This window comes from Antechinus flavipes, chromosome 5, assembly GCF_016432865.1.
Source record: "Antechinus flavipes isolate AdamAnt ecotype Samford, QLD, Australia chromosome 5, AdamAnt_v2, whole genome shotgun sequence".
NCBI lineage: Eukaryota > Metazoa > Chordata > Mammalia > Dasyuromorphia > Dasyuridae > Antechinus > Antechinus flavipes.
The window spans coordinates 62,556,146-62,568,719 of NC_067402.1; the positions used below are offsets into that span (position 1 = coordinate 62,556,146).

General features: G+C 35.9%; 1 protein-coding gene across 1 annotated transcript in view; it reads left to right on the top strand.

Annotated features, from left to right (window-relative positions):
* Positions 1-12,574, top strand: part of GAD2 (glutamate decarboxylase 2) — an 83,540-nt gene that overhangs the window by 37,950 nt on the left and 33,016 nt on the right. The window contains exons 9-11 of the mRNA XM_052000633.1: positions 1,011-1,065; positions 3,690-3,806; positions 8,306-8,370. Of these exons, the coding sequence (XP_051856593.1) occupies positions 1,011-1,065; positions 3,690-3,806; positions 8,306-8,370 (237 nt within the window). The remainder of the gene's footprint in view (positions 1-1,010; positions 1,066-3,689; positions 3,807-8,305; positions 8,371-12,574) is intronic.

Here is a 12,574-nt window from a genome sequence, read left to right on the forward strand (position 1 = left end):
TGCAGAATATAATGGTACTACCCTGCTCCTAATACCTAGAAATCATGTTTCCTCTTACTGCAGTCAAAGATCCTATTAGCTTTATCATATCACTTACTCATATTGATCTTGAAGTCCCCTAAAGCCCCCAGATTTTTTTCAGAATACTATTGTCCAACCAAACTTTTCTATCTCATTCTTGATTTTTGTGCCCAAGTACAAGACTTTACATTTATGCCTACTAAATTTCATCATCAGCCCAATGCTCTTATATAAGAGGTAGGCAAATGATATCCTACAGGTCAAATCCAGCTACTGATTACTTTTGAAAGGCCCATGAGTTAAGAATGGTTTTTGTATTTTAAAATGTCTCATGGCAAACACTACTTTGCAGTATCAACACATGACACCATGAAGATATAAACAATCACATGCTTCTACCATTATTTATTTGAGAAGCAAAGAAATAAATAATATCTTAAAGAATAAAATATCTCATGTTTTAAAATTTTTAAAAATTAGCATAGGGCAGTACAAAAACTGGTCTTGGGTTAAATTTATCCCTTGAGTATCAACCCCTGATGATCGAGGCTGTCAAGATCTTTTTGGATACTGGATTTTCATCTACTATTAATCTGCTCCTTCCACCTCTGTGACATCTGCAAATTTTATGATTATAATATCTACAGTTTTATGCAAATAAAGGATAAAAATAAAAGTACTAACTTTAAAAAAATTTAGGAAAGTGTGACAATGAAGGTGTATCCTAATAGAATAACGCTGCATAATGTGGAACCAGCAAACCAGGATTTTTGCCGTAAGAGGTAAGTTTCCCTCTCCAACGCCAGCATCCTGAGATGGAGCCCCAATTTCTCTGAATTAGTGCATCCTTTGAAAATGATCATTGCTGTCCTTTTTTTTTTTTTTTTTTTTTGGTTTAGGCTATTTCCCATACAATATTACTTACCTTTTAAAGGATTCAGACAGAATTACTTAAATCAAACTTTTTTCATAATTATTATTTTTTACAGAGGGAAAATGATTCCATCTGATCTGGAGAGAAGAATTGTTGAAGCTAAACAAAAGGTAAGTTTGTATGGTGAACAATACATATGTATGACAAATGGGAACATCTCGTTTCTATTTCTATCCATCAAATCAATCTATCAAATTTCCTTGAAGGAAAATATGGAAGTTCCAGCTAATCTAACTGATTACAACTCTGGTATAAAAGCTACACATTCAGGAGGTGAAAGTCACTAACATGAAAAAGCCTTGTGACCTTCCAAAAGATTTGTCTTTATTTTGCACTTGCCATAACTTTCTCAATTACTTTGGATTCAGGATTGGGATCTGTGATGCTATCACTTGACTGAGTGTTGACTCTAGATGGACAGACTTCAGGAAGATTATTTTCACAAACAGAACATATAAAATCCAACATCTAAGGAATAGTCTAGGTGAGCCATTTCATAGGTTGCTGGACTTGGAGTCAGGAAGGTCTGAGTTAATGTGATATTTATTAGCCATGTCACTGGGCAAATCACTTCTCTTGGTCTTACTTTCCTTTTCTTTAAAACAGTAACTGTAATATTACCTGTTTCACTGGATTATTAGAAAAATTGAATTAGATAACATATACAAAGTGCTTTCTAAGTCTTAAAACATTATATAAATACTCATTATTATATTAATAACATTATTAATAATGATCCAAAGCTTCCATGTTCTCTATTTGAGGAGAAACTGTGGATAATTGAGTTTCTGTTTCTTCAATTTTTCTTCAAGCACATCCAAACATGGTTGGTTTGTTTTTCTCCTCCAGCCATTATCTTTTGCAAGGAGCAAATAAGGTTTTCTTTTAGCTGTCACTGGAAAGTCATTTACTTTCCACCTTGGTTCGTGGACCAGCAAGGTCAGTTTTGCTTTCAAGGCTCTGCTCCGTTAGTCGAGGCTTTCAGCAAATGCAGCCTGCAGCTCTTAGGACAGCAAGAGACCATCCACATTTTTCAAGGTTAGACAAAATGAGAGAAGGCAAGAGGAGAAAAATGGAAAAAATCACACCTTTGTCTCCTAGTTAAACAGACTGCAGGCTATAAGCTTGGCCTTTCGTGCCCCCTAGAGGCAAAACATAGTCTCACTCCCAAAAGGGAGAAAAATAGAAAAGATGGGGAGGGGCTGGGAAATGGGCTAAAGATGGTAAAAGTTCCCCCGTGTTGCATAGAATCATTTCCAGTCTTTCTGGAAAGTACTTACGTCTTCATTAAAAGCATCCTGGTCCAAGGAAGCTGTTATTTCAATCAGTTCCCAATGATCAGAGACAGGAAGGAGAAAGGAAACGTATTTATTAAGCACTTCCTATGTGCCAGGCTAAGGACTTTATAGACATTATTTGATCTTCACAACAATCAGTAATGTTGGTGCTACTATCATCTCCATTTTACAATTCAGGAAACTGAGGGTTTGCCCAAGAGTCACATAGCTAAAGGGCTTCCTGACTTCAAGTCCAGCATTTAGTCCACTTTCATCACCAGCTTCATGGAAACCGGGAACATGAATTGTTGATGAAAAGAAGAAGAGGAGGAGGAAAAAGAAAGAGGAGGAAGCTGAAGATCAGGGATTATATCCAGAAAAAGGAAGGCATCGTTCAGGGCTAAAATAGATAGATAGATGGATAGATGAAGGATGTATACAGACATATATCCACAAAGTTACATATAGTGGATTTTCTAAGCTTTGAACCTTAAATCAATCAACCAATCAATCTATCTATTTTAATGACTCTATCTCCATGGATATAAGTATATGTATTTATATAACTTTATATGTTATTCATATACTATATATTGATATAATTATATAAGGAAGTATGTAATCATACCTCTATATATTTATACTTATACACATATATAAAGGTATATGCATATATACAGATATACGTGTATATATCATACCATTAATTACAGATAGATATATCCATATAGAGATAGACATAGATAATTATGTCATTGTTTTTTGTCCTTCATTCAAAGAAGAGCATGACATCAGGGAGGTAATGCCATGATATGCAAGTGAATTGGATTTGAAGGGGAAATTGTGCAAGGTCACCAGCCTCACTTTTTCCTCCAGAGCAATCTGGGTCCCGTGGCCAGGTATAGATCCAGACAACAGACACAGACACAAAAAGAAAGAGAGACAGACAAACAGAGACAGAGAGAGAGAGACTGAGAGAGAAAGACACAGAAACAGACAGAGAGACAGACAGACAGACAGACAAAGACAGAGAAAGAGACAGATAGACAGAGAAAGAGACAGAGAGAGACAGAGAGAGAGACTGAGAGAGAGAGAAAGAGACAGAGACAGAGAGAGAGACAGAGACAGAGACAGAAACAGACAGAGAGACAGACAGACAGAGAAAGAAAAAGAGAGAGACAGAGAGAGAGACTGAGAGAGAGAAAGAGAAAGAAAGACAGACAAACAGACAGAGAAAGAGAGAGAGAGACAGAGAGAGAGACAGAGAGACAGAGAGGAAAGGAGTAAGGAAGGGAGAGAGCAACTATGATGGAGCAGATTCACTTGTTATTTCTCCACAATAGCTGTTCCAAAAAAGAGAAATGTCAGTTTCCAAAAAGCATTGCCTGATGTATCTAAGAAATGGCCATCAGGCAAGAAACTCCTTTATACTCTTTTGTCTTTCCCCTTTTATCTAGGGATTTGTTCCTTTCCTTGTGAGTGCCACTGCCGGAACCACAGTGTATGGCGCATTTGATCCTCTTCTAGCTATTGCTGACATCTGCAAGAAATATAAGATCTGGATGCATGTGGATGTAAGTACCCTATGAAGGAATGACTCATGAAGGATTTCCCCCCACAAACTCTGGAGTTGAGAAATTGCATTGTTTTTTCTTCTAGGAACTTCTAGTTTTTGGTCTTTGCCTGACTCTTTGGAATTAAACCCGGAATTTAGTACTTTTACTTTGTAGAAAAAAATATTTCAGGATGGTCTTCTTAAATTCTCCAGCATAGTTAGAGGGAGTACAGAAGGCTATAATTAGCATAGTATTTGTATTTCCAGGAATCAGTTTGGAGTCAGTGAGAGGCAAGGTGATGTAACAGAAAATCTGAATTTGAAATCATAAGATTGGTTTTGAATACAAACTCTGCTGCTAATTTCTGTGTGACATTGAGCAAGTCATTTACTTATCTGGACCCTTGTTTTCTCATTGACAAAATGAGGGAATTGGACTATCTCACCTTCAGTGCCCCATTAAGTTGTATTTCTATGACCTATTATCTTTTTATGCCTCAAATTACTTGTGTATAATCACAGGATCAGAACTTTAGACCTAGAGAGAACCTTTAAGGTCATCTAGAACAACCTTAATTTTGCAGATGAGCAAATGCATAAGTTTCTCACCTGAAGCAAGATGAGGATTCAAACTAAGGTCATCCGATGCCAGTTCTACCAATTCTTCCATGGTACCATGCTATCTTTATGTGAATAGATTGAATTCTTTTAAATTCAATACATTTAAAAATGTATTGGTGAAAACATTTCTACCATGGTGGAAACACCTAATTGTAGAAATTTTCTGGCTCCTAAAAATAGCAAATGGAAATAAAGATCAAATTTCCAAATTATTGAACTGAACAAAACCTATAGTTATCCAATTGACTGCAAACATTTGGCTTCCTTACAATAAAATAATTTTTTTCCAAGAATGTTTTCTTCCCTTGTGTAACATTTCTCCTCTAAAGGAGATGATATTGGGTTTAAGTCAGTAGTGCAAAGTTGAGAAATTTTTTCCAAAAGGACTCCACATCAGACATGGGCTTGATGCAAAAAGCAGGCTGGAGTATTTGCTTCATTGACTATACCCAATTTCATGCAATTTCTCATTTTAATCAGCTTAGAAAACATAGTTTATGTTTCCAGTATTTTGCCTTGGTAACTGATTATATGCATTTCAGAGAATCATGGAGATCCACCCAAAATATTTCCAAATGGAAAGTCAATTTTTAAAAGGATTTAAGTTTAGATTGTTTACAAACTTGTGCAAGTCACTTAACCTACATAATCTCAGTTTCCTTCTCTGTAAAATGGGGTTTATGATAGTACCTTATAGGCTGATCATGAGGATCCAGTGAGATAATATATGCAAAGTACTTTGAAAACTTTTAAATGCTCTATAAATGTTATCTTTTGTTATTGTTGCTGGATTTGAGTCTAAGACCTGGGAGAATTAATCCCCTTTTCCTTACCATCATGAACCAAGAAGCTACATCACCTCTGAATATCAGGAACTTGTTTTGTTTTGTTTTACCATTCCCCAACCCAGCAGTGTGGATTATGCCCAAAGGAGGGAAATTCTTGTTGACCTTCTGATATGGCCTGGCCCCAAGTAGAAAATTAAACCTTAGAATTCCTGCAGTACAACCCCCTGACTTACAGCTGATACTATCAAGACCTAAAGACTAAATGATTTGCTTATGGTCATGGAGCTTATAGAAATTAGAACTTGGCTCTCCTGGACCACTTTCTTTCTATTATGACATGTTCCACAAAGATTAGTCTGTTAACTTAGTTAACCAATTCACTAAAAAGAGTCACCTTAATGACTTTAAAAATAAGACATTCTTTTTGTTCTCATTTTAATTCCATGATCTCTGACCCATATTTCCTATGAAAAATAGAAATAGAAGTTCTTTTTAAATGTTGTATTAACTTTTCAAACTTCTATCAAGCTCTTTGATTTTTATATGATTTCCATAATTAAAATGGAAAAGAAAAGCAATACAAATCTTCATTTATAAAGCAAGCCTTATAAGATCAGTATGTAACTCTGAGGTTAGTGTGTATCTTTTCAAAATGAAAAAAAAAAAACCTTAAATTGCAAAAAGTAATATACAAAATCTAAACTAAATATAAATCTATAATTTATATAAATTTATATATAAACTATAATATAAATATAAATCTATAAAAATAAAATAAATATAAAATTTATAAATAAAACTAAACTAAATATAAATCTAAATGAAAATATCTATTTTACATGTTAAATTCTGAATTATTCTGGTAATGTTGGAAAAAGTCCGTCACCTTATCTATGTGGGAATTCCCTCTGGCAAAGGAGATCACAGCCCATCCATGCTTGGGATGCTAGGCCACTCTTGTTCCTGTCTTTCCATAAGGTCACCACAGGGGATCTAAACAATGAGTTGGCAGCTTTCTTGTCTCTTGAAATCACAAGGATATCAGCGAAGCACATAATTATCAGGGTGCTGGATTTTTTTCCAAAACTGCAAATAAAAAATTTGAATTTTCAAATGAATAAACTCTATATAGACACATCGTTTTTCAAAGGTGATTCCTACTGGTACTAATCTAGGTAAATGGAGGACCCTTCCAAGAAGATAAAACTCTTCTAAGTAATGTTTTATAATCTACAGCCTTAGATAGAGAAAGTTCGTTTTTTAAAAATATGCTCTTCCTGGTGAGATGGCTTGTTATATCCTTTTGCCAAGAGCTACATGCTTTTTAAGAGAGCGACTAGGGCTCTTTGTCCTAGTGAGCCACTTGACCTCCTTGCCTCATTGGACACCCTTCACTATATTTCAGATTCCTAGACTTTATTTTTGCATTTTCTACACTAGAACCTTCATGAAGGGAAAAACGAAAAAATGTGGATTATTCTTCACTGAACTCAGGCAGAGGTGATGTTCCCTAAGTATTTCTTCCTGCACAGATCTAAAAGTTTGAATAAAGTCAGAGTTTCTGATAAGATTCTTCAACTCTTGTAAACGAATCCAACCATTCTGGAGAGCAATCTGGAATTATGCCCAAAAAGTTATCAAACTGTGCATACCCTTTGATCCAGCAGTGTTTCTACTGGGCTTATAGCCCGAAGAGATATTACAGAAGGGAAAGGGACTTGTATGTGCCAAAATGTTTGTGGCAGCCCTGTTTGTAGTGGCTAGAAACTGGAAATTGAATGGATGCCCATCAATTGGAGAATGGCTGGGTAAATTGTGGTATATGAATGTTATGGAATATTATTGTTCTGTAAGAAATGACCAGCAGGATGAATACAGAGAGGACTGGCGAGACTTACGTGAACTGATGCTAAGTGAAATGAGCAGAACCAGGAGATCATTATATACCTCAACAACAATATTGTATGAGGATGTATTCTGATGGAAGTGGATTTCTTTGACAAAGAGACCTAACTCAGTTTCAATTGATAAATGATGAACAGAAGCAGCTACACCCAAAGAAAGAACACTGGGAAATGAATGTGAACTATTTGCATTTTTGTTTTTCTTCCCGGGTTATTTTTACCTTCTGAATCCAATTCTCCCTGTGCAACAAGAGAACTGTTCAGTTCTGCAAACATATATTGTATCTAGGATATACTGCAACATATCTAACATGTATAGGACTGCTTGCCATTTAGGGGAGGGAGTGGAGGGAGGGAGGGGAAAAATTGGAACAGAAGCGAGTGCAAGGGATAATGTTGTAAAAAAAAAAAATTACCCTGACATGGATTCTGTCAATATAAAGTTATTATAAAATAAAATAAAATGTTAATATATATATATATATATATATATATTTAAAAAAAGATTCCTCAGCTCTGATCCTTGGAAGGCCAGTGCAGAATTTAACCAAGTCAGAGACCACTCTGACTACTCTGTCTGTAGTCAGAGAAGTGATCTTTAGAGGGCAAGAGCACCTCTAATACAAGGCATTAAAGGCTATTCATGTCACCTAATCAGAGAAAACAAAAAAGGAAGTTTTTGCTTTTCCTAGTTCTTGGTTTTCTTATATTTCCATGAAAGCACTGGACTAAATTATGGTTTGTTAATATTTTTTGTATCTTGGGTCTCTTTGACAGTCTGGTGAAGTCCATGTCATATATTAGGTAGAATTTACAAAGGAAACAAAATATATTGAAATGCAAATATCAAAATACTAGCAAATAGCAAAAAATTAATACTTTATCAAAATATAAAACATACATTTGTGGTATACTACTATCTAGCAGTAGGCTTAATAGCTGTAGCAGTTTTGAAGCAGTGATGATTATAAAGAATATTTTTAAATATTTATCACAACTGTGCCACTAATATTACTATATTTTGTTGCCTAAATTCATAATTGAAGAAAATGATAAATTTCAGTTAAGCATTGGTGAAAATGATAATATCATTTTTCCCATGCAAATTTAAAGACCCCCTAAAATCCATTCATGAATCCTGGAATATTTGATCCCTAATTTTCCCTTTCAGCTTTAAAATCTGTGATCCTATGGTCTTTTTTTAGGCAGCTTGGGGTGGCGGACTCCTGATGTCCCGGAAACATAAATGGAAGCTTAATGGCGTGGAAAGGTAAGCACATTTAGCTAGCTAGCAACTTAATGTTAGGTATCAAAGACAACTAGCCCATTGAGACTCCAAAGAATCTCGGAATGCAGGTGTGCCTGGCTTTTTACAGTTCCTACAGATTATGTGTAAATTAAATTCTTCAAAATCAATTCCTCTTAAACACAGTCAAGGAAATGGCTGCTTAAAGAAAAGACTTTTGTGAATTCTTTCTTCACTTGAATAATCATTTCTTAATTTATTTCAATGTACATTGAATTTTTTGTACATCCATTTACTTAAAGTAGGACACACCTGTGATAATGTCTCATGGTTTTATTCTCCTATTAACTGTTCTGTGCTATAACATTGAACACTGTTGTTGAGTTCATTTTGTTTGGAGGTTAAGCCCTTTTGGAGAACAAGTTTCATACAGCAGATGTGAAAATGATTAGGACAGAACATATATTTCCAACCTAAAAATAAAATGTGTATGTTGTAAAAAATAATAATAATAACCTTTTTAAATTAAAAAAGGAAACTCAAAGCATATTGGCTGCTATGGCAACTTCAGAAATGCTGCTGGACACTGGGGAAAGTTCACCCAGTTCTTCCAACAAAGAGATCTCGCAAAATGGAAGTCTGACCTCCAGTCATTTGCTCTGTCCTCTCCCCAATTCAGAAGGGAAATGGAGTTCATTAGAGGCTGCCAAATGCCTCCCATATCCTGCCAAAGAACCAGATGTTCCCCAGGAAAATAGTCTCCCCCACAGGCCCCTTGCCAAAGCTTCTCCTGAAGATGTCCATCCCAGAGACAGAAGGAGGAGCCCAGTGACATGTGGGAGCATCTGTCAGGTCCAGCAAGCAGGACATGGAAGCCCGGAGAGGCTTACAGAAGCTGACCAATCAGTTTGGCAAGGCAGACAATGCAGCATGGCAGGCAAAGGTTGTGACAGGAACATCCGTGAGTCTAGAAGGGATTGGGCCATAGAAGGCACAGGGAAAACCAAGGGCCAGCCCCATGTTTCAAGTCAAGCTGGAGAAAATGAATCAGGTGGAAAATAAATCTGACTGATCCATACAAAGCAAGGAGGACTAATGGAAGGAGAACATGAGTAGATATGTGCCAGGATGGATTCAATGCAACAAATGTCTCTTAAGCCCCTGACATGTGCAAAGCATTTTGGGGACTTCAGTCCAGAACTCCAGGCAGGTCAAGAAGGTCCAGGGAAACTCAGTCTAACTATATACAGTTAAATTGCATAAGTATTCATTAAACAGCTATGGACAAGGTATGTCAAGTACATTCACCAATGATCCAGACTCTTTAAGAGAGTACAAAATGTGGATTCTAATATAGTATATATATATATATATATATATATATATATATACACACATATATAACATGTAATAATATATATTTTAGAATATATATAATATATATTATATAGCAGTAAGGACTTTTAAATGGTGTTGTGGAAAAGGATGCTGGTTCTATAAATGGTGATCCTGAGTTGAAATCTCCACTGGAATAGTTACAAAGGTCTTAGCTCTGATACTTATTAAGGATGATTATGGACAAACTCTCTACATCTCAGCTTTCTTAGCTAGAAAATAAGGGGATCAGAATCAATAACTTTCCAAAGTTCTTTTTCCCTCAAATTTTAATCTTTGAAAATGAAGGTGTGACCCTGAGAGGGTTCAAATGTTACCCAAAGAAATAATGAATGAAATCTGAATAGGGAAATTAATAATTATGGATCAAGGTCTTGTAAACAGGAGAGGAAACACTCAATAGCACAAATGGGATAGAGCTTTTAGCACTAGACCTAGAAGCTGTCTGTCTCCTAACCTGGATTTATCCATCCTTCGTCAAGTAGGAATAAGGGCAGAAAGGGCAAAAAGCTGCTACTTTCTCCAGTAAAGCAAAGCTCTACTACTGTTTTGGCTTGGTGATCAGAAAACAAAAATGGGATTTGCCTTGTGGTAAACAGAAGGATTCTAGGATCAGTTGAAGGAATTGACAATGTTTAACCTGGAGAAAAGAAAACTGGAGGAGAGAGGGAATAATAGCTGTGTGGTCAAGTATTTGAAAGGCTGGAATGTCAGAGGGATGAGAATTTGTTCTCTTTAGCCCCGAAAAAGCAGAACCAGGAGGAATGGGTGGAGGGTTTGCTGTCAGAAAACAAAATCTTCCTTAACAATTAGAGCCAATCAAAAAATGAAACAGTCTGTTCCAGAGGCTTTCTCCCTCATTGGAGGTCTTCAAATTGGATCACCTCTTTCTCTATATGGACTAGATCATTTCTAAGTTTCTACCCAAAATCAGTGATTCCATGACCTCTCCCAAGCAACAGCTGCCACTTTTACAGCCACTCCTTTTTGTAACCCAACACTTGGTGACTGGAAAAAAGTTGCTCCCATATAGATATCACTATTATTCTGAGCACCAGTAAGGATTCAAAATTCCCCTGTAACACAAAACAAAGGAACTATAAGCTTTTGGGGTAAAGGAGTCAGAAAGGGAAAGGGAAGAACTGATTATATTCAATTGGTAGTGAAGTTCAGGGAGTACTGGACTTCCTTTCCTGCCTTAGATTTCTGCCTGTGTGACTATTGGCAAGTCACTTAACCTCTCCCAGTCTCAGTTTCCTCATTTGTAAAATGGGGACAACAGTATCAACATCATAGAGACATTACAAGATAATGTATAAAACATTTTGCTAATATTAAGGAGGTAATAAATGCTAGTTATTATTCTTAATAATTCAAACAAACAAATATTAATTAATATTCTCTACCATGTGCAATATACCATGCTGAGTACTAGACATAACATATACTTGCCAGGAAATGAAGGAACTTTCACACAAATATTATCACACAGTCTTATCTGCATTCTTTACTCAACAAAAGACTTGACTCTGTCTTTCCCCATAAAGAATAGAAAGACTATTAGGAGAGATGAATTACATTTGAAATGACAAAGGAGCAGAACAAATGGGGAAGCCTGAACGGAAAAGCATTTTTGTGAAAAATAATTGGAGAGAAAAATAGGGGTTAGTCAACCCCAAGATCAATGTAAGTCAGCGATGTGATGTGACCAAGTCAGTACCCACATAAGATTCACTAAGAGAAGCATGAGAGTCCAAAATGATGAAGATGAGTGTTATATTTTATTTTGTCATCATCAGGCCACTAGCCAAATATCGAGTTCAGTTCCAGAAGTCAGTTCTAGAAATGATATTAAGAATCTGAAAAATGCCCCAGAAAAGGCAACTCATGGATAAGGGAATTAAAACTGTGCCATGAAAAAAGTGAAGAGGTTTAACCCTAAAAAAGAAGGTGAGGTCAAGGAATGAAACAAGATGGCTATTTTCAAGTAATTAAAGGATAGTTGTATAAAGGAGCAGTTAACCTGAAGACAGATGGATGGTTCTGGGAATATAAGGCTAGATCTGAACTCTCAATTCAGTTCCCTCTTCAGATACTTATTAGCCATGTGATATTAGGAAAATCACTTTATCTCAGTTTCTACATCTATAAAATAAGGATACTAATAATAATAACAGCTATTTCCCAAGATTATTGTGAGGATAAAATGAGATATTTGCAAAAAGCTTTGCAAACCTCAATACATCGTAAATACTAATTATTATTGTTATTGTTGCTGTTGCTATATTTGACTCCAGAGAAAGAAGAGATTTGGGTTCAAAATAGGGAAGAACTTCCCAATAATTGATTTGTGCATACATGGAATGGATTGGTTGCCTCAGGAAGTAGTGAGTTCCCCAGCATAAGAGGTCTTCCACCAGAGCTGTAGAATCAGAAATGAAGCAGAAAGAATCTCTATTCTCTATCTTAGACTAGGTCATCTTCAAGGTATCTTTTTACTCTGAGATTCTGTAAAATGGTATTATAGAGGTAAAGAAAGTGTGGACATTTTAAGGAATATTGAACTTGAGTATTAAAGTATAAGCACCACTTATTAGCTGCAAAAATGAATTCCCACATTTTTCATGTAGAAAGAAGAAATATAAAAAATAAAGAAAAGAAGGAAGGAAGGAAGGAAGGAAGGAAAAAAGGAAAGAAGGAAAGAAGTAAGGAAGGAAAGAAGGGAGGGAGGAAAGGAGGGAGGAAGAAAGGAAGGGAGGAAAGAAGGAAGGAAGGAAGGAAGAAAGGAAGGAAGGAAGGAAGGAAGGAAGGAAGGAAGGAAGGAAGGAAGGAG